Raw genomic sequence first — 22,266 nt, forward strand, 5'->3', positions numbered from 1 at the left:
CTGCTCTGAACAGCGGGGACACTAGGGCTGAGATTTAATGGGGGGAAGGAGGGGGTTGGTATTGAGGTGGGAGATTCTGAGTGTGTTAAGGAAATCATGTGGAGCTGAGATGAAGGGTTAAGGGGGGAGCCAGGATTGGGGAGATCATGGGAGTCGTAACAGATTAAGGCTACGATAAAACAGAAGATCATGGGGGGAAACAGGAGATATACCCAGCCAAGAAGAGGGGAAAGAAAGGGTGGGCTACAATTTGGGAACTCAAGAGGGAAGTGAGATGAAAGATTATAGAGAGAATGTTCCTGAGGATTGTGGGGGTTGCTGGGGAGGGGCTGCTCATAAAGTAGGTGGTATTAGGGGATTATACAGAGGATGAAAAGGGGACTCACAACGGGAATCGGGAATCGTGGAGGCGCTAAAATTGGGAAGAACTACCAGGTTACCAAGGAGAGAGGGGAAGCATGCTTAAATTCTGCATGCCTACTGGGGTCTGTTTTGTTAGGTCACCTCAGGTCAGTGCCGGGTCAAGGTAAGGTAAAGCTAAATCAGGTCTGGTCGAGGTCAGTTTACAGTTCTGATGGAAGACAGGTAAGAAGGGGTGACCTTTTGACCCTGGTGGAGGGACTACACCTTCCAAAGTACACTATTCGCTCCCCGACCCTCCTAAATGAAGAAAGGAAAGAATGCCGAGAGTCACCGCCAACTGGTAAGCAGTTTTCCTTTAAGGCTGCCTTTGACATTACACAGGTTCCAGAAGGTTCTCCCGGGATTTGAGCGGTGGCCAGTACGTCCCACCTTCTCAAACCCGAGATTGGACTAATATAGTTGCCCCCAGTCTCGGGTCTGAGCCCCACAGACCAACCAATAAAATCAAAGGGCGCGTGGAGTTGCCGCCCTCTGTCCCTTTCACCAATGACACGACGAGCTAGCGAAGAGGTGTGGTTGACTGATCCCAGAGCGCACCAATCAGACCGACACCAATCACTGCCTGGAATGTGTGCGCGTGTGGCCGGGTGACAGGGGCGGAGAATGGGCGGCTATCACCAAGGCACTCGCTGAAGGCTGTCCAATTACAAGGGAAGCTGAGTTGAGTGATGGGCAGACCGCGCAATGGGAGGCGCGGAGGCGGAGCCGTGGGGGCGGGTTCCCCGGCGCGCTGTCTGCGGCCGGCGGGCAGGCGACTCCTGTCCAGAGTGGAGGCGGCGGAGCCGGAGCCAGGGGAGGGGGCAGCGGCTGTCTGACGGACCGCGGTGGCGCCCGCAGCTCCTCACTGGTGAGGGCACCGAGCCAGGACTCAGGGGTCCCGGGAGCGGGGGCATCGCGAAACCAGTGGTCCTGGTGGGGGGGGGGGGCGGTGAGGGAGATTGGGGGGGGAGCTGGGACACTGAAGGCCCATCGTTTCTTCTGCCGTGGTGGTGCGGGGACTGGGGTCTGCAAAGTGCTCGATGTCTGCGACCCTCTAACAGCGGGCAGCCAGAGCCTGAGCTGGGGGGAGGGTCGGGCCGGGTCGGATTGGGTTCCGTGGGCGGAGGCTTTTCTGGACCAGCCCAGCCTGTCAGCGCCGGTGACATCACCGACCACCCTCCCCCGCCCGAGCCCCCTCCCCTCCCTTCCTCTCCGCTCCTCTCGGTTCCTCGCCGCGCCTTTTGTCCCGACCGAGCTTTGCTCTGCCCCGCCCCTCCCCGCCTATCTGCGAGGGAGGAGACTCCGGGTCAGTGACTTCATTGAGTAGGTTCTTGGGGATTGGGGTCGGATCCTCCCCGGAGAGAGAGGCGAGAGGAACTCACTGCCTCTCAGCCCCTCACAACCACACCTGGCACAGGTACACACGCTGCCACTCACAAGAGCACGCTTCCACTGCCAGCCTTACCGTCACACTGCCGTACAGCCATTCAGACATTGCTGCACCTGAGAGCAGGTGGCCGCCGGACCCCATTCCTTCATTCTCCACACCTGGGGATCAGGTCTAGCTCCTGCTGCACCGGACAGGCCTTGCTGGGCTAGTGCCTCTGAGAACCCGAGGAGGTGGCTTCCAGAGCTGCAGCTTTCCAAGCAGGCTCCGGTGGAGCGATCAGAGGTGAGGGGCTGGGCTGGGCATGTTTAAGCGCACAGTGCTCTCCTGCCCATCCCCAGCAGCACCCCCACTACAGGCCCGAGGAGCTTTCCGGAGCTTCCCACACTTCTGGGGAGAAGACTTCTTAGCCAGCTTGATGTTTAAAATTCAGCTGGAGCCCTTAAAACTTCGAGCGTGGACGCTGAATGGGTTTGTAAAGTTCCGGTAAGTCCCTCTGGAGAAGGGCACTCATATCCCTACCACATCAAATTCTCCACATCTCATCCCCCTTCATTGCCCACCATCATCCTCACCCCATCTGCATTACATGTAAGACCCTCCTACCTCACCCTTACATTTGAATGAATGGTACCCCTTATCATTCATCTCCTATACCAAACCCTTCAGGCATCCATCCATTTTCCACAAATATCTCTTCCAATATTTCAACTCTCTTCATCTCTCTCTTTCAACCCTTTGGTAACCCATTTTCCACCTCAGCCATTTCTATTTGTCATCCCTTGTCCCCTTCCACCAATACTTCATTTTCTGTATCAACCATCTCCCCTCCCTATACACTCCTTCTTGCTATTTCTCATTTTTCGTTCCTGCCTCAACATTAACATCCTCTTCATTCTTCTCCATCAAAGGCAGTGCCATGCCATGGGGCTCCTTTGTCATTCCAACACGTGGCTTGTGGGTACGGGGAGGGAGGGATAGAGGGAGGAAAGGAGAAGGAAAAAGGCAGTCCCCAAAAGAGCTTGCCCTGTGTCTGTGGAGGCAAGAGAATTATAGGTCCAGAACGGTTATCAGGTGAGTGCCAGGAAGGAAGTTGGCCTCATGAAGAGGTAATACAGGGACAGCAAGAGGAGGGTGAGAGCATTGGCAAGCTGCTCCACTTGCCCTCTGCCTAGAAGCTGCTATGGTTTTCTGGGGGCATCCTCTTGGTGTACTAGGGTTCCTTCCCAGTCCTAGGGTGGGCAGAGAAGGCATGGGCTGAGGCAGAGATGGCAGACCACCCCCAGTTCCCTCTCAGACGGCTTTTACCGTTGCTTCCGAAAATGGCTGCCCACCCCCAGATGCTCTTCTCTCACTCTTCCTACCCCAGCTTCCCCCACCAGGCGTGACATGCTGGTAGGGGGAGAAGGGGGAGTACCCGCCTTTATGGAGCCTTCTCTTCGTCACAGTGAGGTGACTCCCAGAGCCATGAGTCAACTCAGCCACCTGCAACAGGCCCTGTGGGGGCAGGAGCTAGGGCCATTGTCCCTGCCTTCCTGGGGCCTTAAGGACAGCCCTCACTCCTGCCAGGAAGCCCTGTATACCTCACTGAAGCTGTGAGAGGCAGAAAAGCAGACTTCAGCTGTGGTTGCCAGCCCAGGACATTGCTAGAAAGACTCTGGTTTTCTGGGCTTGGTAGGGGTTGGCCAAGCCTCTGAAGGGCTAGAGAATGGCTTCTGGCCATCTCCCCAAATAGCCCAACTACAGGAAAGTCCCCTTCCCTTCATATCCACCACAGAGACAGTGGTGAAGGGAGATTAGAGTGAAAGAATTAGAGCCCTGTGTTTCTCCCTAAAAAAAAAAAAAAAAAAAAAGCCCTGGTGTCTGGCTTAGAAGGGACTATCAGAGGAGTGTGGACCTGGCCCTGGGTCAGATCCTGAACCACAGGGCAGGTGAGGAGGGACTGGTAGGGAAGGTATTAAGGAAATGGTGATTAGTGCCTAAGTGTTCTAACAACTAAGGTTTAAAAAGGCCCTACCCCCAGGATGGTTTTGTTCACTAACACTAGTGCTTAGGTGGCACAGACATGTCTTCATACACATTTTGTGTGCAGACACTGGGAAATGAGTAAAGGGAACTGTTGCCCTTGTTGGAGGAAGGACAGTGTCATCCCCCCCTGCTAATAAGAGAGCTAGAAATGGCAGTTTCCAAAGGCTGTGAGTCATTCTCTCATCTGTCACACGTGAGGCTTAGCATAGTCTGGAAAGCAGGGACAGGGAGGCCTGGGGTCTTCAATAGCAGAGAGGACTCCAGGCACCTACACCCTGACTCAGCCTAGCTGGCCAGGACAACTGGCTAAAGACCTAGGACTGTCCCTAGTCCTGGGCCACTGCCCCAGCTGCCCTTAGCCTGGGCACCATGCCTGAGACATGGCGTAAAAGACCACGATGCTCAGGTGACCTCACCCAGTACACTGATCTTCGCCAGCTTCTGTGTGTGGGCCTGTCAGTCCATGGTGCCACCTCACACGGCAGGGCCTCTCAGGGGTCCTCAGTCTAGCCCAAGGACCTGGGCTTTAGCTGAGCCCCTAATAGGCCACAGCCCCCAGCTTCCTGCTGGGAAAATCTAGGAGCTGAGGAAAGAATCACAGAATCCTAGAATGTCAGAGCTGAAAGAGACCATCTAGTCCAAACCTTTCATTTTACTGATGGGGAGACAGGGGCCTACAGAACAGGCATGACCTGCTGAAAGTCACACAGTGAGTCACTTAGGGATTGCAGGATCGTCAGGAGCAGGACTGGGTCAAAAGGGAATAGGAGCTTCAAGGACTGGCCCTGGGTTTCTTTCAGAAACAAGGAGACAAGTGCCGGTCCAGTGGCTGTGATGGGAAAGGATTATTACAAGATTCTTGGGATCCCATCGGGAGCCAACGAGGATGAGATCAAGAAAGCCTACCGGAAGATGGCCTTGAAGTACCACCCAGACAAGAACAAAGAACCCAATGCTGAGGAGAAGTTTAAGGAGATTGCAGAGGCCTACGACGTGCTGAGTGACCCTAAGAAACGAGGCCTGTATGACCAGTATGGGGAGGAAGGTAAGAGAGCAGTGCTCCAGGCTGACGCTGGCCCCCTGTCCTTGTGTGGGATGCTGTGTGACCCAGTTCTTGTAGCAGGGAACTGGAGGCTGAGGAGGGGTGATGGAGGCAAGTGTTCTCCGCACTGACACCCAGAAGAGAGTAGAGACCACCACTCCCCAGCCTTGGCTTACATAGTTCTCCCTGCCTCTCTCTGCCCCTCTCCCTCCTCAAATTCAGGCCCTAGGGACGTCTGAAGTCCGAACCAGAGGCTTTCCCCCTCCCTTTTTTCCCTCCCAGCCTTATTAGTCCTGCCTGAAGTCCCTGCTGCTTCATTGGCTGCTAGGGAAGGTTAGGGAAAAGGCGTGTGTGCCTTGGCTCTCTGAGGAGAGCGCATTTACATTCATCAGCATAAAAGTTTGGCCCTTAAGCAGCCCGGGAATTAACCACTGGAGCTCTGATATAGAGAGATGATTCTCTCCTTCCCTGCCACGTCAGGCCAGCAGGACAGAGAGGGAGCTTTGCCTCCCTGAGGAAGTGGCAGGGATCCAAGGAAGGAAGGGGAACTGCTGCTGGCATCTTGCCCCCTCCCTGACGTAGCTGGTGGCCAGGCACAGGGTGGCAGGAAAGGCCCAAATAAAGCCTCTGAGAGGGTGGCCCCTCCCAGTACATCCCACAGGCATGATGTAGCTGCTAATTCTGGGCCTGCCCCTCAGGGCCGCCTGCCACCCGCCAGCCACAGGCACCTGTCAGGCTATATTAAGAGACATTGTCACAGCTGAGGACTCTCCTTCCTAAGAGGAACTGCCCTTCCTGCCCAACAGCATCTACCTTTCTTCCACATTCTCCTCCTCCCTCTCCCCACTCTAGCCACAAAATTAGATAGTCTGATGATATGTGCGTACCTGCTACAGAGTAGATAGGTGCTCAAAAGAATGTTCTTTTCCTCTCCTCCTTGCTTTGTATCCCATGCCCCTATCCTCTGCACACCCCAGTCCTCCCAAACCCCTCTTCTTATTCTCCATGCACTAATTCCTTCAGGTCTTCCCTACTCACCTACTAGACTTGCCAACTCCCAGATTCACAGGCATCTGCTAGAATCTTTGGTATTCTCTCAGCTAAGAAATTTGTCTCTCTGGGATGGAGGGGTGGGAACAGTAGGGCTGGGAAGAGGGAAGCAGTGCAGATACCATGCCCCCATGTGACCTGTCTAGGAATTGCACTCTTTTCTCCACTTGGCCTCACCTTTGTTAGCTGGAGAGCTACCCAGAAACTTCATCCCTCCTGCATGACCAAGCCCAAGTGAAGGACAAAGTTCAGCCTCTAAACCCAGACACTGGGTCCTAATGTCAATCTACATCCCAGGAGGTCTCCTAAGAATACAGCACAACCTTAAGGAGAAACCCAGGGCCTGGGGAAGGACAAGCGGCCTTGAAAATGTGGGTTATATTTCTGTCTGCCCTGCCCCTTCCCCAACAGCCAGCCAGAAGACTTGTGCACACAGACTTTGTGCACAACCCTGGCTAGGGACAAGTTGCTCCCAGCATGAAAAAGGGGGTGGTGGTGACACAACAGGAGTCCCTACAGAGAAATTACCCCCTCCTGTTGTTATCAGTCCAATATCCCTCTCTCACTGAGCTCTGCCAGGCTTCTTAAACTCACCTGGTAATCAGACCCTCAAGAAAAGAAAAGAACAGACCCTGAGTCTTAGGGGAGGGATAAAGAGGCAGCTGCCACAAGTCTCTGAACTGCCTGCCACTTGGCCTTTCTAATGAAACCCAAATCTGTTCTTGCAGTCCCAGGAAATAAGCAGCTAATTTAATTTAGGCTTAGACTTCCACAGCCAATTGAAATTCTAGATAAAAAGCCTCAAAGAAAAGGGCCCCTTCCCCTAGCCTGGGCCCCACCCCAGAGTCTATATATTCTAGAGAATTTCTCAGTGTTAACCGCTTCCCTCTAACTCCTCCCCACACCCCCTAACACCACCACTACCATTTCCCCATGAAGGTTGCCTCCCACAATCTGAGCTCCTTAGACAGGACCTGGCTCCAGAGAGAGCAGCTACGGCCATTACCTGCAGTGGGCCTGCTCGTTCATGCATTTTGGTTGCTTTGACATTAGGTATGGGGTATAGGACTTGGTGTTAAGTCCAAGAAGCTCTGTTCCCATTGTGTTCTATGTCTGTCTGGTGTGTGAATGGCACCCCTGGAGTTGTACAATAGTGTGAGCTCTGAGTGTGGAAACAAAGCTCTTAAAAAACTTTAATGAAATAGCTCCTCATCTCCAAGCTAATGAGCTTTCCTGCTTTTTGGGTCCCTCTTGATTTCCCATTTGGATAGGAGTCAGAAAAAAAAAAGGGAACTATGGGTAGAAGCAGAATGAAAGCAGGCTTTCTCCTGGACTGTATCCCCACCTTATTTGGGACAGGTCACTTACTGGCTTCCTGTGTAGTCAAATCCTATCTGATTTTCCCTTGCTCTGTGTGTCTTTAGAGATAAACAAAGATTTGGGAGTCAAGTATGACTGTAGTGTGATCCCAAGCCGGCCACTCGAGGCTTTGTGAGACATCTTTGGGTCATAGATACATGGAAGAGACTACAGGACTACAAGTCCTGTTCTCCAAGTCTTCTACTTAGCTTTTCTATCTATTGTAACTCAGCCTCTTGAACCTCATGATGTGCTTTATTATTAAATATATAATTACGAATAAAAATTAATCTTGTCAGAGGTTTTCTTACTCTATCAGGCTAGTCCTCTCTGTGGAAGAGAGGTGGCTTCTTTCTCTAGGCCCATGAACTGGGGGCTAGAGGGCAGGGGGTGGAGATTGGAGTGGGGCCGGGACCAGCCACACTATCCCTAACTTCTCCTCCCTCCAGGCCTGAAGACCGGCGGTGGTTCATCAGGTGGCTCCAGTGGCTCCTTTCACTACACCTTTCACGGGGACCCCCACGCCACCTTTGCCTCCTTCTTTGGTGGCTCCAACCCCTTCGATATCTTCTTTGCCAGCAGCCGTTCCACTAGACCCTTCAGTGGCTTTGACCCAGATGACATGGATGTGGATGAAGATGAGGATCCATTTGGCGCCTTTGGCCGCTTTGGCTTCAATGGGCTGAGTAGGGGCCCAAGGCGGGCCCCCGAACCACTATACCCTCGGCGCAAGGTGCAGGACCCACCTGTGGTACATGAGCTGCGGGTGTCCCTGGAGGAGATCTACCACGGCTCCACCAAGCGCATGAAGATCACAAGGCGGCGCCTCAACCCTGATGGGCGAACTGTGCGTACCGAGGACAAGATCCTGCACATTGTCATCAAGCGTGGCTGGAAGGAAGGCACCAAGATCACCTTCCCCAAAGAAGGTGATGCCACACCTGACAACATCCCTGCTGACATCGTCTTTGTGCTCAAAGACAAGCCCCACGCACACTTCCGTCGAGATGGCACCAATGTGCTCTACAGTGCCCTGATCAGCCTCAAGGAGGTAGGGCCTGGGTCAGGTTGTGTGTGTATGTGTTGGGGGCAGGGGAGAATAATGGGGACATTCTTTCCTCACTTCAATCTTTTCCTCCCTTCCCACTCAACCCCCCATTTTCCTCACTCTCTACCTCATTTTCCCCAGGCGCTGTGTGGCTGCACTGTGAACATTCCCACTATTGATGGCCGGGTGATCCCATTACCCTGCAATGACGTCATCAAGCCAGGCACCGTGAAGAGACTCCGTGGGGAGGGCCTTCCTTTCCCCAAGGTGCCCACCCAGCGAGGAGACCTCATTGTCGAGTTCAAAGTTCGCTTCCCAGACAGATTAACACCACAGACACGACAGATCCTTAAGCAGCACCTACCCTGTTCCTAGGCTCTGCCCCAGCCAGCCCAGAGTCTACCACAGCAATACCCCCTACACTCACCCACCCAATGTGCACCCAGCTTGATGTCCACTGGACACTGGCAACTTTTTCTAAAATGCAAAAAAAAAAAAAAAAAAAAAAAGCCACTGGATTTCAGGAAAATGTTCCTGTCCCTGACCCCTTTCAGAGCTGGGCTGCCTTGGGGAAGTGGGTGGGAGGTGGGGAGAGCTAGCCCAGGCCAGGGGTCAATTTTCATGTCACTAGTTTCGAATCCAGTTCCCACTCCAGTGGCTGGAGAGTGACCTGAGTGCTACTTGAAGATACAGAGATTCCTTGTCCATGCCTGTAAATAGCATGTCCTCTTACCCCTCTCAGCTTTGCTAATACCTCTCCTCTCCCTTCTCTCCAGCTTCCTCCCAGTGGCAGAGGAAGAAGATAGAAAGGACACTGCTTTCCCACCCCAGCCCCACCCCTAGGTCCACAGTGTCTAAGGTTAATGCACACATATTCACACACACGAAGCACTCACCTAGAGCTATCTGTGCCTCTCCAGAGTTAAGAAGGGAAGGTCCGTAACCCATGAACCGGGCCACTGAGCACGAGACACTTTTCATTAGGGCCAGGAAGGTGAATGGGGGCTTGGCAGCCTCCCTGAGAGCCCCCCACACTACCCAGATCTCCCTGCTGCTCTCAGGAGTGTGCAGGGGTGGAGGGAGGGGAAGAGGGCCTGCTGTATTAAGGCTAAGAGGTAGGGGGCAGGGTCCATCCCCCAGCCTTCATCAGGAAGGGAAAGGGCTTTGGGGTCAGATGACAGCTATTCCCCACCAAGAGATTCAGGGTCACAGGTTTCTCCCCACACCTCTGAACTCAGGGCCTAGCCACCCTCAAACTTCCAAATCCCATTTTTGTGATACGTGAAGCTACTTATTTCTTACCCTTCATGGAGGCTGTGTGGGGAATTTCTAGCCCTTTAATGCCTGTGTGACCCCACCCCACTCCCACAATTGTATAAAGGTCAAGTAGTGAAGGAACTAGGGGAAGACTGCTTCAGCCAGGTCCTGGGGTGGGGTCTTTAGGTTTTCTCACTTTGACAAGCCCCTGAATGTTTTTATAGTAGTTTTTTTGTATTTTTTTGTAATGACAGTATTATGGAAAAAAAAATAAAGTATTTTAAAAATAAGGCATCTGAGCAGGAGCAATGAACCTGGGATGGGGGCAGGTGTGAAGTGCCACTCAACTTCCCTCCAGGGCCCTGGTCACCTCTGAGAACTCCAGGTGGTTCTTCAATATAAGGTGGAGCTGACTCCTTCCTCTAAGCCTAGGCTCATGGGATTTCTAAGTTTTTTTAATGTTTATTTTTGAGAGAGAGAATGTGAGAAGGGGAGGGGAGGAGAGAGAGGGAGACACAGAATCTGAAGCAGAGTCCAGGCTCAGAGCCTGATGTGGGGCTTGAACTCATGAATGGTGAGATCATGACCTGAGCTGGAGCTGGACACTTAACCAACTGAACCACCCAGGCTCCCCAAGGCTCGTGAGATTTCTAAAACATATACCCCAAACACAACAGAGACAGAAGATACCACTCAGCTATTAGCAGAAACAAATCTATTTAGAATGAATAAATATCCTTTGTTGGATATTTGAAGGATATGCTAGCATGAGAACTAATAATTTTCTCTACATAGACTGGAATTTTCTTTTGAGAAAAATTGTCCTCCTGGGAGGCAATGGAGGGAAGACTTTCTGGCTAACTAGAAGAGATACATCCCCAAAGACAGAGCCTGGGGCAGTGGAAAGAGTGGCTTGAGGTACTTGGCATCTTTGGCCCACGCTGACAGGGCCTGGCTGGGGATGCAGGCTTCCTGAAAGGCAGGAGCACTGTTGCTGATCCTTAAATCTTACAACTTTCTGGGGATATCTGTCCTTGTCTCTGAAATATCTATCCCTGCTGAGACAACTCTGATACTCAGGGCCTGCATGATGCATTTGTTACTTTCCTTGGACTGGGTAAGGAGGAGCCCTATAGTCACAGAAATGCCCATCTGTAGGCTATGCCTGGGCCTAGACTTTCTACTGGTGCTGACTTTCCTCCATACCTGAGCCCCAGATCCTTCTCTAAGATCAAGCCCACAAGAACCATGCCGTCCTGAGCTTCAGTGTCCTCAGTGCCATGAAGGCATCTCTGCCTTCACCTGGGCCTGGGCTCCATACAGAGGCTAACACCAACTACACTTCAAGAGGGAACTTCTGCCCTTGATTTTCTCCTGGGACAACACCAGTGAGGGAAAAAAGCTCCTCATCATTTTACCGAAAGTACTTTGATGAGGAGCCTATTCCTTCCAGTGAAGAAATCAAGGGTTCTTGCTCACAAGAGTGCTAATTTACTGGCCCCGGGTGGGAGATCCCCAATCCTGCATCTGGTACTCCTTGCTTTCTTGTTTTGGGTCCCATAGGTTGTCTTTCTCTTCACTTGGGGCTAAATTATTATCCTGGCCCTTTCCTCGGGCCTCAAGTTTTGGGATCCAGGTGTTCTCAGCCAGACTGCTTCCTTCCTCTGGCCTCAGTGTGTTCATAGAAGACCTGGGAAGCTGTCATATCTCCACTGATCCCTCTCTGGGATGGGCCTATGAGTCCTTAGAAGCCAGGCTATGTGAGGCCAGGGTCATTTCAATGAGAAATCCCTGAAGCTGGCTCTGCAACTCTACTTGCAGTTGCACCTTTCCCTTCTTGGAGGCTGCATGAGGTATTTGTGGTACTTTAATGCCTGTATAATCCTCTACTCACACACACACACACACAGACACAGACACCTATATGAAAGTCAAGGTAGTAAAGAAAGTAGGGGAAAAATTAGTCAGCCAGGTCCTGGGGAGGTGGGTCTTTACTGGGTCTTCTCACTTTGAGAAGCTTCTGAATCCTTTTAAAGTAGTGTGGGGTGTGTGTGTGTGTAATTTTGTAATGACAGTACTGTGACCTTACTTTGCTCATTTGTATGACAACAATATATTCTTTAAGGTTTGGCTATCCTGAATTTTGAGCAACCAGTACTCTTGGTGGTAGGGGCCATTCCTTGGTCACTGGAGCTCTTTGACCACTCAGACATTTAGCTTCTAGGCATCTCCCAGCTCATTGACTCTCAGAACATCTTCAGATTGTGACTTAGCAGCTGGCATCTTATTGGACTTCACTATCTTCCTGGACTATCTGGCCCTTGAAGGAATCCCTAAATTAGTATCCAATATCCTTTCCCTAAAATAGAAACTCCAACAAGATGCTCTCTTTAGCGATGATCCCTTCCAGACATTCTTCTCTCTGTTCTCTACCTCTGGGGCACTGCTCCTCCATGGCTGGAGTCTGTTGGTGTACAACTCCGCTCGGATCCCTTGGGTCATGTCCTGCCATCATTTGGAAGTGACTCAGGACTGCCTCTCTTGTTCCCCATACAGTTACATTGTGCCACGATTTGTCCATGATGATGGGCAAAAGTTTGTCTGCTCTTCTTCTTGGACTGGGGTCCTGTGTGAACCATGACCAACATCTCAGGGCCCTCTGGTTTCCTTGCTCTCAGCTGAGGGGGCAGGAAAAGGACTATCCAAGGTAGAAACTGAATTTTTTGTGATCAGCCTGTCCTCTGACCTGCACAATGGCTTCTTTCAAATTGCTATGCAACCTTGACTTAACTATCCCCAAAACACGGGTGGCTGAGAGAGAAAAGCGGATCAGAGAAGAAACCATAATTGGGTCTTTATTAACTTAACAGTTATATGGATTCAAGGACCTGGTGAGGTAAGCACACCCAAAACTATAAAACCTGGGCTCCCTAGTGCTTATCTAATGCCTAGATCAAGGAAGGGAAGCTTTCAAGAGGTATTCAGGCAGTGTTCCTGATTCATTGAGGGTACTAAATTTCCAGTTCCCAAGTGACTTTAAAGACTTCCCAGGAGGGGACAATGTATAATTGGCAGCAAGCCATGAGCAATACATACCTAGACACACAACGAAACCACTGTGATAGACCTGCCCCAGCTTTCTGTCCAAGTAAACTAAGGCATTTTCCAGTTGTTTCCAATCTAGGTTCTCTTTTGAACACATTGATAAGTCATTTTCTGACCATTTCTCTGAATGACTCATTAAGTCACTCTTTATCTCCTCTGCAGAATCAGCTCCCAAAGCCTTTATGGGGTAGCTTTCTGAATTCCTTGATAGGTAACAATTGGGGCCTTTCTTCAAACTATGCCTCAGACTCTTCCCTTGATCATTCCATAACTGGAACTTTACTGGGCCCCTCCCATAAAAACTTCCTGGGTGTCACAATCCAATCTTTCTTAGATCCTTGCTGCTTTGGCTCATAAACACAGAGGGCTGTGAAAGCCTTATATTGTTCCTTAGCTGAGATTTGTCCATTGGTTCCCACAAGACTGCATCAATACCAGAGACTCTTGGATCTTGCAAGCCAAGACCCACCAGTACACCCATGGGGCTCTTTCAAAGGTGGTGCTTTAGCTGGTTCCAAGTATTATTACTTACAGGACATTCTCTAGGAAGAATGGAAACTGGCACATAGGACTGGGAGGCCAGACTGTAGTGAAGAAGGTTAAAACTCACACATTTTCAAACTACTTCTGTAACAGGTATTCTATTTCAGTTGGGGTGAGATATTGTCCCTCATACTGGGTCCTAGGAAAGGATACTCCAGATACCCTAATCTGGGGTGGAGAAGAAGGTAGTAGGAGTGAGAATAAGGATTAAAGTTTGGCCTGAGGTAGGGCTGGTAATGAAGCAGGATTCAGGACTGGGAAGCAGTAGGGAATATTTTGCCTGAATTTGAACTGAAGGGCAGAGGAATGGGCATTAGAAACTATACTGCATAAAACAAAGGGAGACTCCAGTGGGGAATAACCAGCAGAGACTAGGACAGTAGCCACAAGGGACTAACTGTGCAGAGAGGAGAAAGCCCAAGATAGCTGCCTCCATTTATGCTGCAATGATTCCCCACCAGATTTGAGAATGTGGGAGCTGCTGAAGACTGTGCAGTTGCTCTTGTTTATCTTCAGTGATCCACAATAGTTGGTAGCCTACGGTGTCCTGCATGTCAGCAAGTGACTCAAAAATAATCTCAGAATAATATAAACATATATCCCCTTAGCAAAAACTAGGAGACTCATTGGTTCCAGTGATTTAATGAAACCCCTGTCCAATCATTGACTGACCACTAAGTTAACCAAGCAGAGACTTGAGTCATCACACATAAAACAAAAAGGGGCACTCAGTCGGTTGAGCATCTGACTTCAGATAAGGTCATGATCTCACAGCTCATGAGTTCAAGCCATGTGTCGGGCTCTGTGCTGACAGCTCAGAACCTGGAACCTGCTTCGGATTCTTTCTCTGCCCCACCTCCATTGCATGTGCACATACTTGTCTCTCTCTCTCTCTAAGGAAAAAAAAAAAGTAACCCTGAGGAAGCCCAGACATCAAACTTACTAGACAAACACTAAATCAGCTGTTTAAAATAAGTTCAAAGAAAACTATGTCTTAAAAAAATGAATGGAAAGTATGAAAACAATGCCTCACCAAATAGATATTGTCAAGAAAGAGATAGAAATTACTTTTAAAAATATAACCAAATAGAAATTCTGGAGTTGAAAAGTACAATAACTGAAATGAAAATTTCAATAAAAGTTCAAGAGCAGATCTGAGAAGGTGGAAGAAAAACTAATGAATTTAAAGATAAATTGATTGGGATTATGCAATGTGAGGAGCAGGAAAAAAAAAAAGAATAAAAATGAAAAGAGCCTAGGAGACCTGTGGGACACCATCAAGAATAACAATATACGGGGCGCCTGGGTGGCGCAGTCGGTTAAGCGTCCGACTTCAGCCAGGTCACGATCTCGCGGTCCGGGAGTTCGAGCCCCGCGTCGGGCTCTGGGCTGATGGCTCAGAGCCTGGAGCCTGTTTCCGATTCTGTGTCTCCCTCTCTCTCTGCCCCTCCCCCGTTCATGCTCTGTCTCTCTCTGTCCCAAAAATAAATAAACGTTGAAAAAAAAAAATTAAAAAAAAAAAAAGAATAACAATATACAAATAATAGGAATCACAAAAAGAGGTGGGGCATGGGCAGAGGCAGAAATAATATCTGGAGAAACAATGGCCTGAAATCACCCACTTTGACTGAAAGACTAGTCTACATATCCAAGAAGCTCAACAAATTCCAAACAGGATGAACACAAAGAGATCCACACTTACACACATCATAATCAAACTGTCAAAAGACAAAACAAAAAGAGAATCTTGAAAGAGGCAAGAGAAAAGTGACTCATCATGCACAAGGAATCCTCAATAAGGTTTAACAGCTTATTTCTCATCAAAAGCCATGAAGGCCAGAAGGAATTTGTTGACATACTCAAGTTCTGGAAGAAAAATTCCATACTCACCTAAACTATCCAACAAAAACAAAGGAGAAATCAAGACCAGATAAACAAAAACTGAGAATCCATTGCTAGAAAATCTTACCTACAAAAAATAGTAATGGGAGTCTTTCAGGCTAAAATAAAGGAAACTAGACAGTAACTCAAATCCACATAAAGAAATAAAAAGCACTGGTAAAAGTAACAACAAAGGAAAATATGAAAGATACTATAAATGCATATTTATAACTTTTCTTCTTTGGATTTAAAAGATGCCTGCATAAAGCAATAATAATAAATCTGTGTTGATGAATGAGAGCACAAAGGAGGGAAAAGAAAATGAAACTAGGAGCAAAGCTTATAGAAGCAAACTATGTAGGAGCAAACTAGATTGTCATAAATTAAGATTTATTAAGATAAAGATAAGAAAATAAGATGAAAGATAAGATTTATTAGGATAAATTAATAAATATAAATTATGATAATTTTTACACCCAGGGCAACCACTAAGAAAATAATTCAAAAATATAGTAAAAGAAACAACAAGGTCATTAAAATGGCATACCAGAAGTATCAATTTAACAAAAAAAGGAAGCAGTAATGGAGTAACTGAGAAACAAAAAACCATAAGAAATATGAAATGCTAACAGCAAAATTGTAGACATAAATCCTAGTACCACTAATTATATTAAGTATGAGTGTATTAAACTCTCCAATTAAAAGGCAAACACTGGAAACATAGATTAAAAATACATGACCCAACTGTATATGCTATCTACAAGAGGCAAAGTTTTGCATTTAAAAACACAAGCTAAGGGATGTCTGGAGGACTCACTCAGTTTAGCATCCAACTCCTGATTTTGGCTGAGGTCATGATCTTAGGGTAGTGGGATTAAGCCCCAAATCAGACTCTGCACTGAGTGTGGAGCTTGCTTGGGATTCTCCCTCTCTCCTTATGCCCTTCTCCCCCTGCTCATGCCCTCTCTCTCTCCCTCTCTCTTTCTCACTAAAAAAAAAAAAAAAAAAAAAGTAAACACATTGAAAAAGATATATTGTGCAGACCATAACCAAAAGAAAGCTATGAGGCAATATTAATATCAGAAAAAATAGACTTTGAAAGAAAAATTTTTACAAGAGACAAAAAAGGGGTATTTTATAATGATAAAAAATTAATCCATTAAGAAGATAAAACAATTATAAATTTTTTAATGTTTGGGGCGCCTGGGTGGCGCAGTTGGTTAAGCGTCCGACTTCAGCCAGGTCACAATCTTGTGGTCCGTGAGTTCGAGCCCCGCGTCAGGCTCTGGGCTGATGGCTCAGAGCCTGGAGCCTGTTTCCGATTCTGTGTCTCCCTCTCTCTCTGCCCCTCCCCCGTTCATGCTCTGTCTCTCTCTGTCCCAAAAATAAACGTTGAAAAAAAAATTAAAAAAAAAATTTTTTTTTAATGTTTATTTATTATTGAGAGACAGAGAGAGACAGAGCATGAGCATGGGAGGGGCAGAGAGGAGGAGACACAGAATCCGAAGCAGGCTCCACGCTCCAGGGCTCCAACCCACAAATTGGGAGATCATGACCTGAGCAGAAGGTGGACGCTTAACCAACTGAGTCACCCAGGCACCCTGAAGATAAAACAATTATAAATACATATGCATCTAACAAAGAACTTCCAAAACATAAAGCAAAAAATGACATAACTGAAGAGAGAAATAGACAATTCATAAAAAAATAATTGGAAATTTCAATACTCCACTTTTTTTCAATACTCCACTTTCAACAATGTGTAAAAACAACCATGCCAAAGATTAACAAGGAAATAGAAGACTTAAAAAATAGTATAAATCACCTAGACCTAAGAGACATCTATAGAGCATTCTATCCAATGATAGCAAAATACACATTCTTTTCAAGTATGCATGAAACATTCTCCAAGTTAGACCATAGGCTAAGCCTTAAAACAAGAATTGATAAGCTTAAAAGGAATGAAATCATACCAAGTATTTTCTGTGATCACAATAAAATGAAAGAAATCACTATGAGAAGGGAATCTGGGAAAATTATAAATAGATAGAAATTAAACAACACCCATTGAAATAACCAATGTATTGAAGAAAAAAATCACAAGGTAAATTAGAAAATACTTAGAGGCAAATAAAAAAATATCAAAACTTATGGGATGGAATGAAAGCAGTGCTCGGAGGTAAATTTATATCTGTAAATACATTTTTAAAATTTTTCAAATCAACAACCTAACTTTATATCTTAGAACTAAGCTAGATAAAGAAGAGGAGGAGGGCACCTGGGTGGCTCAGTCAGTGAAGTGTCTGACTCTTGATTTCAGCTCAGGTCATGATCTCACAGTTTATGAGTTCAAGCCCCACATCAGGCTCTGCACTGACAAAGCAGAGCTTGCTTGGGATTCTCCCTCTCTCTCTCCCTCTCTCTCTGCCTCTCTCTGTCTCTCTGTCTCTCAAAATAAATAAATAAACTTAAAAAAAAAAAACAAGTGGAGGGCCACCTGGGTGGCTCAGTAAGTTGACCATCTGACTCTTGATTTCCATTCAGGTCATGATCTCACGGCTCATGGGATGGAGCCCCAAGTTGATCTGCATTATTAGCACAGGGTCTGCTTGGGGTTCTCTCTCTCCCTCTCTCTCAGCCCCTCCCCAGCTCACATATATGCTTGCTCTCTCTCTCTCTCTCTCAAAATAAGTAAATAAATAAACTTAAAAAAAAGAAGAAGAGGAAAGAAACCCCAAGCAAGCAGAAGGAAGAAAATAATAAAGAATAAATCACAAATAAATAAAATAGAGTATAAAAAAATCAATGAAATCAAAAGTTGGTTGTTTGAAAAGATGAAAAAAACCCCAAATCTTTAGTAAGATTGACTAAGAAAAAAACAGAGAAGACTCAAATTACTAAAGTCAGAAGTGAATGTGGGGACAGTAGTATCAACCTCAGAGCAATAAAAAGTATTATAATAGAATACGATGAACAACTGTATACCAACCAATTAGATAACCCAGAAGAAAGGGACAAATTCCTTGAAACATATTATGATAGTTAATTTCATGTGCCAGTGTTACTAAGCCACGGGGTACCCAGATATTTGGTCAAACATTATTCTGGGAGGTGTTTTGTGTTTTTTTTGAGGATTTTTTGGGGATGAGATTAACATTTTATCAGTAGACTAAGTAAAATAGATTTCCCTCCCTAATGTGGGTGAGCCTCATCCAATCAGTTGAAGGCCTGAATAGAATTATAAGGCTGACCTTGCCCAGAGTGAGAGAGAGCTTTCTGCCTAACAGCCTTTGAACTGGCTTTTTTCCCAGCCTTCAGACTTGAAGTGAAACATCAGCTATTCCTGGGTCTCAAATCTGCCAGCCTTGGGACTGAAACTACATCATCGGCATTCCTGGTTCTTTGGACTTAAATTGGAACTAAAAAAAATCAGGTCTCCTGGGTCTCTAGCTTGCCAACTCACTCTGTACATCTTGGCATTTGCCAACCTCCATAATTGTGTGAGCCAATTTCTTATAATAAATCATATATATGTATGTGTGTGTGTGTGTGTATATGTGTGTGTGTGTGTATTTGTGTGTATGTGTGTATGTGTGTACATATTTTTTGTTTTGTTTTATATGTATATTTATCCTATTGGTTGTTTTTTCTGGAGAACCCTAATACACAGACGTTACCTAAACTGTCTAAAAAACAAAAACCAGAAATCTCAACAAACATATAACAAGAAATTGAATCAGTAATCAAAAACTTCCAAAAAAGAAGACATAGAGATGGTCAACAGACACATTAAAAGATGCTCAACATCACTAAATCATGAGAGAACTGCAAATAAAACCACAATGGAATATCACTTAACACCTGTCAGAATGGCTGAAATTAAAAACACAAGAAAAAACAAGTGTTGGTAAAGATGTGGAGAAAAAGAAACCCTGGTGCAGCCACGGCAGAAAACAATATGGATGTTCCTCAAAAAACTAAAACCAGAAATACCATATGACCCAATAATTCCACTACTGGGTATTTTTTTAAACGTTTATCTTTTAGAGAGAAAAAGTGTGAGCAGGGGAGGGGCAGAGAGACAGGGGGACAGAGGGTCCAAAGAGGGCTCTGTGCTGACAGAAGAGAGCTCCTTGCAGGGCTCAAACTCATGAACTGTGAGATAGTGACCTGAGCCTAAGTCAGACGCTTAACCAACTGAGTCACCCAGTATGTATGTATGTATGTATGTATGTATGTATGTATGTATGTATAAATGTAGATGTGTATATATATTATATATATATGTGTATATATTATATATATATATATATATATATATATATATAATGGAATATTACTCAGCCAAAGAACATATGCAACAACCTGGATGGACCTAAAAGGTATAATTCTAAGTGAAATAAATCAGTCAGAGAAAGACAAATGCCATATGATTTCACTTATATGTGAAATTTAAAAAACAAAACAAATGAAGAAACAAAGAAAAAAGGGAGATAAACAAAAAAACAGGCTCTTAAATATAGACAACAAACTGGTGGTTGCCAGTGGGGAAGTGGGGGTGGGGGTGAAATAGGTGATGGAGATTAAGAATACACTTACTTGATGAGCACTGAGAAATATATAGAATTGTTGAATCATTATATTGTACACCTGAAACTAATATAACACCGTATGTTAATTATACTGCAATAAATAAATAAATAAATAAAATCAACAAACAAACAAAAACCTTCCAACAAAGAAAAGTCCTGGACTTGATGGCTTCACCAGTAAATTCTACTAACCATTTTTTTCTACCAAACATTTAAAGAAATATTAATACCAACCCTTCTCAAACTCTTCCTCAAAACTGAAAAGGAATACTTTCTAACTCATTCTATGAAGTCAAAATTACCCTGATACTAAAGCCAGATAAAGAAAAATTAGATAAGAAATAACAAAATTAGAGATTCTAAGTATATTTATTCTAAATAAATTTAAATAATAAAATTAGGGGCTCCTGGGTGGCTCTGTTGGTTAAATGTCTGACTCGATTTTGGCCCAGGTCATGATCTCATGATTCATGAGTTCAAGCCCCAAATCAGGCTCTGGGCTGACAGCATGGAGCCTGCTTGAGATTCTCTCTCTCTCTCTGCCCCTCCTCTGTTTGTGTGCACTCTCTCTCTCTCCCCCTCTCTCTCAAAATTAATAAATAAACTTTAAAAAATAAAAAAATAATAAAATTAGATTAGAAAAGAAAATTATAGGCCAACATCCCTTATGAATATAGATGCAAAAATCCTCAAGAGAACAGTAGCAAATTGAATCAACTGCACATTAAAAGCGTTATTATTCCTCAAAACTAAGTGGGATTTGTTCCAGGAATGTAAGCGTAGTTCAACATAAGAAAAACAATCAATGTAATACTTCATATTAGTAGAATAAAAAGGAAAAACACATGATAATCTCAACTGATACAGAAAAAACTAACAAAATCCAACCTTTTCATGATAAAAACCCAGAAAACAAGGAATAGAAGGAAGTTTCCTCAACATGATAATGGGTACTTATGAAAAACCTACAGCTAGTGTCATACTCCACAGCAAAAGACTGAAAATATTCCCCTAAGATAGGGAACAAGACAAGGGTGCCCACTTTAACCACTGCTCTTCAACATTGTACTGGAAGTTCTAGCCAGAGTTATTAGATAATAAAAAGAAGCAGAAAGCATCCAAACTGGAGAGAAAAAAAGGTGAAATTATCTCTATTCACAGACGACATGCACACAATCCTATATATATAGAAAATCCCAAAGAATTGACAAGAGAGCTAGTAGAGCTAATAAATGAATTCAACAAAGTTACAAGGTACAAGATCAACACACTAAATCATTTGTGTTTCTCTATGCACCACAAGCAAATAACCCAAAAAGGAAATTAAGAAAGAACTTCCATTTACAATAGCATATAAATACCAATACATAAGAATATATCTAACCAAGGAGCTGAAGAACTTGTAGGCTGAAAACTACAGAAGATTGCTGTAAGAAATTAAAGAAGAGCTAAATAAATGGAAAGACACTGCATGTTCATGGACAGGAAGACCTAACATTGTCAAGAAGTCAACATTACCCAAAGTGATCTATATTCAACAAATCCCTATCAAAAGTCCAACAGCCTTTTTTGCAGAAATGTAAAAGCCATCCTAAAATCATATGGAATTTCAAGGAACCCTGAATAGCCAAACAATCTTGTAAAAGAAGAATAAAGTTGGAGGACTCACACTTCCTTGGCTTCAAAACTTACCACAAAACTGCAACAATTAAAACAGTATGGTACTAGCATAAGAACAGACACATAGAGCAATGGAATAAAACAAAGAGCCTAGAAATAAACCTTCACATATGGTAAATTGATCTTTTTATTCAAGTATAATTAACACACAGTGTTACATTAGTTTCAGGTGAATGTATGATATGATTCAACAATTGATTCAACAATTGTAGAATATGATTCAACAATTCTATACATTGCTCGGTCTTCATCAAGATTAAGTGTACTCTTAATCCTTTTCACCTATTTCACCCATCTTCCCACCCATCTCCCTTCTGGCAACCACTAGCTTGTTCTCTATATTTGAAAGTCTGATTTTTTGTCTCTTTTTTTCTTTGTTTATTTGTTTTGTTTCTGAAATTCCACATATGAATGAAATCATATGGTATTTGTCTTTCTCTGGCTTTTTTCACTTAGGATTATACCCTCTAGATCCATCCATGTTGTTGCAATGGTTAACTGATTTTTGAAAAGGGTTCCATGCTCACTTTGGCAGCACATATACTAAAACTGGAACAATACAGACAAGACTAGCATGGCTCCTGAGCAAGGATGACATGCAAGTTTGTGAAGCTTCCATATTTCTGAATGTGAAAGGAAACTGTTCCTGAACTTGACTGTCTCTAGCAGAGCATTTTGTTTGGTGTATAAAACCCCAAGATGTGCTGGGTCCAAAGTGAACTTGAAAAGTGTAAAATGAAATAAACTGTGTAAAATAAAAATAATAAGAAAAGGGTTCCAAACCATTCAATGGAGGCAATCTTTTCAACAAATGGTACTGAGAAATGGACCTTTATATCATACCATATACAAAAATTAACTCAAAATGGATCAAAGACCTAAATTTAAGAGT

The 22,266-nt window shown here is 45.2% G+C and overlaps 1 protein-coding gene and 1 non-coding gene across 8 annotated transcripts; both read left to right on the plus strand.

The window, feature by feature from the left end:
• Positions 1-1,148: 1,148 nt before the first annotated feature.
• Positions 1,149-9,863, plus strand: DNAJB5 (DnaJ heat shock protein family (Hsp40) member B5). Of its 7 annotated transcripts, none has more exons than XM_043565144.1 (5): positions 1,149-1,270; positions 2,134-2,275; positions 4,618-4,862; positions 7,718-8,319; positions 8,458-9,863. In XM_043565144.1, exons 2-5 carry the CDS (start codon positions 2,208-2,210, stop codon positions 8,689-8,691), a joined length of 1,149 nt encoding a protein of 382 aa, XP_043421079.1. In that variant the 5' UTR covers positions 1,149-1,270; positions 2,134-2,207; the 3' UTR covers positions 8,692-9,863. The 7 variants fall into 7 exon arrangements, with proteins under 7 accessions (XP_043421079.1, XP_043421078.1, XP_043421082.1 ...); XM_043565143.1 differs by having other exon boundaries at positions 1,160-1,270; positions 2,131-2,275; XM_043565148.1 differs by lacking the exon at positions 2,134-2,275 and adding an exon at positions 1,820-2,074 and having other exon boundaries at positions 1,166-1,270.
• Positions 9,864-21,893: 12,030 nt separating this feature from the next.
• Positions 21,894-21,999, plus strand: LOC122475478. The gene has a single exon (XR_006295178.1). It is a non-coding gene; the product is annotated as a U6 spliceosomal RNA (small nuclear RNA).
• Positions 22,000-22,266: the final 267 nt, after the last annotated feature.

Source organism: Prionailurus bengalensis, chromosome D4 (assembly GCF_016509475.1).
Source record: "Prionailurus bengalensis isolate Pbe53 chromosome D4, Fcat_Pben_1.1_paternal_pri, whole genome shotgun sequence".
NCBI lineage: Eukaryota > Metazoa > Chordata > Mammalia > Carnivora > Felidae > Prionailurus > Prionailurus bengalensis.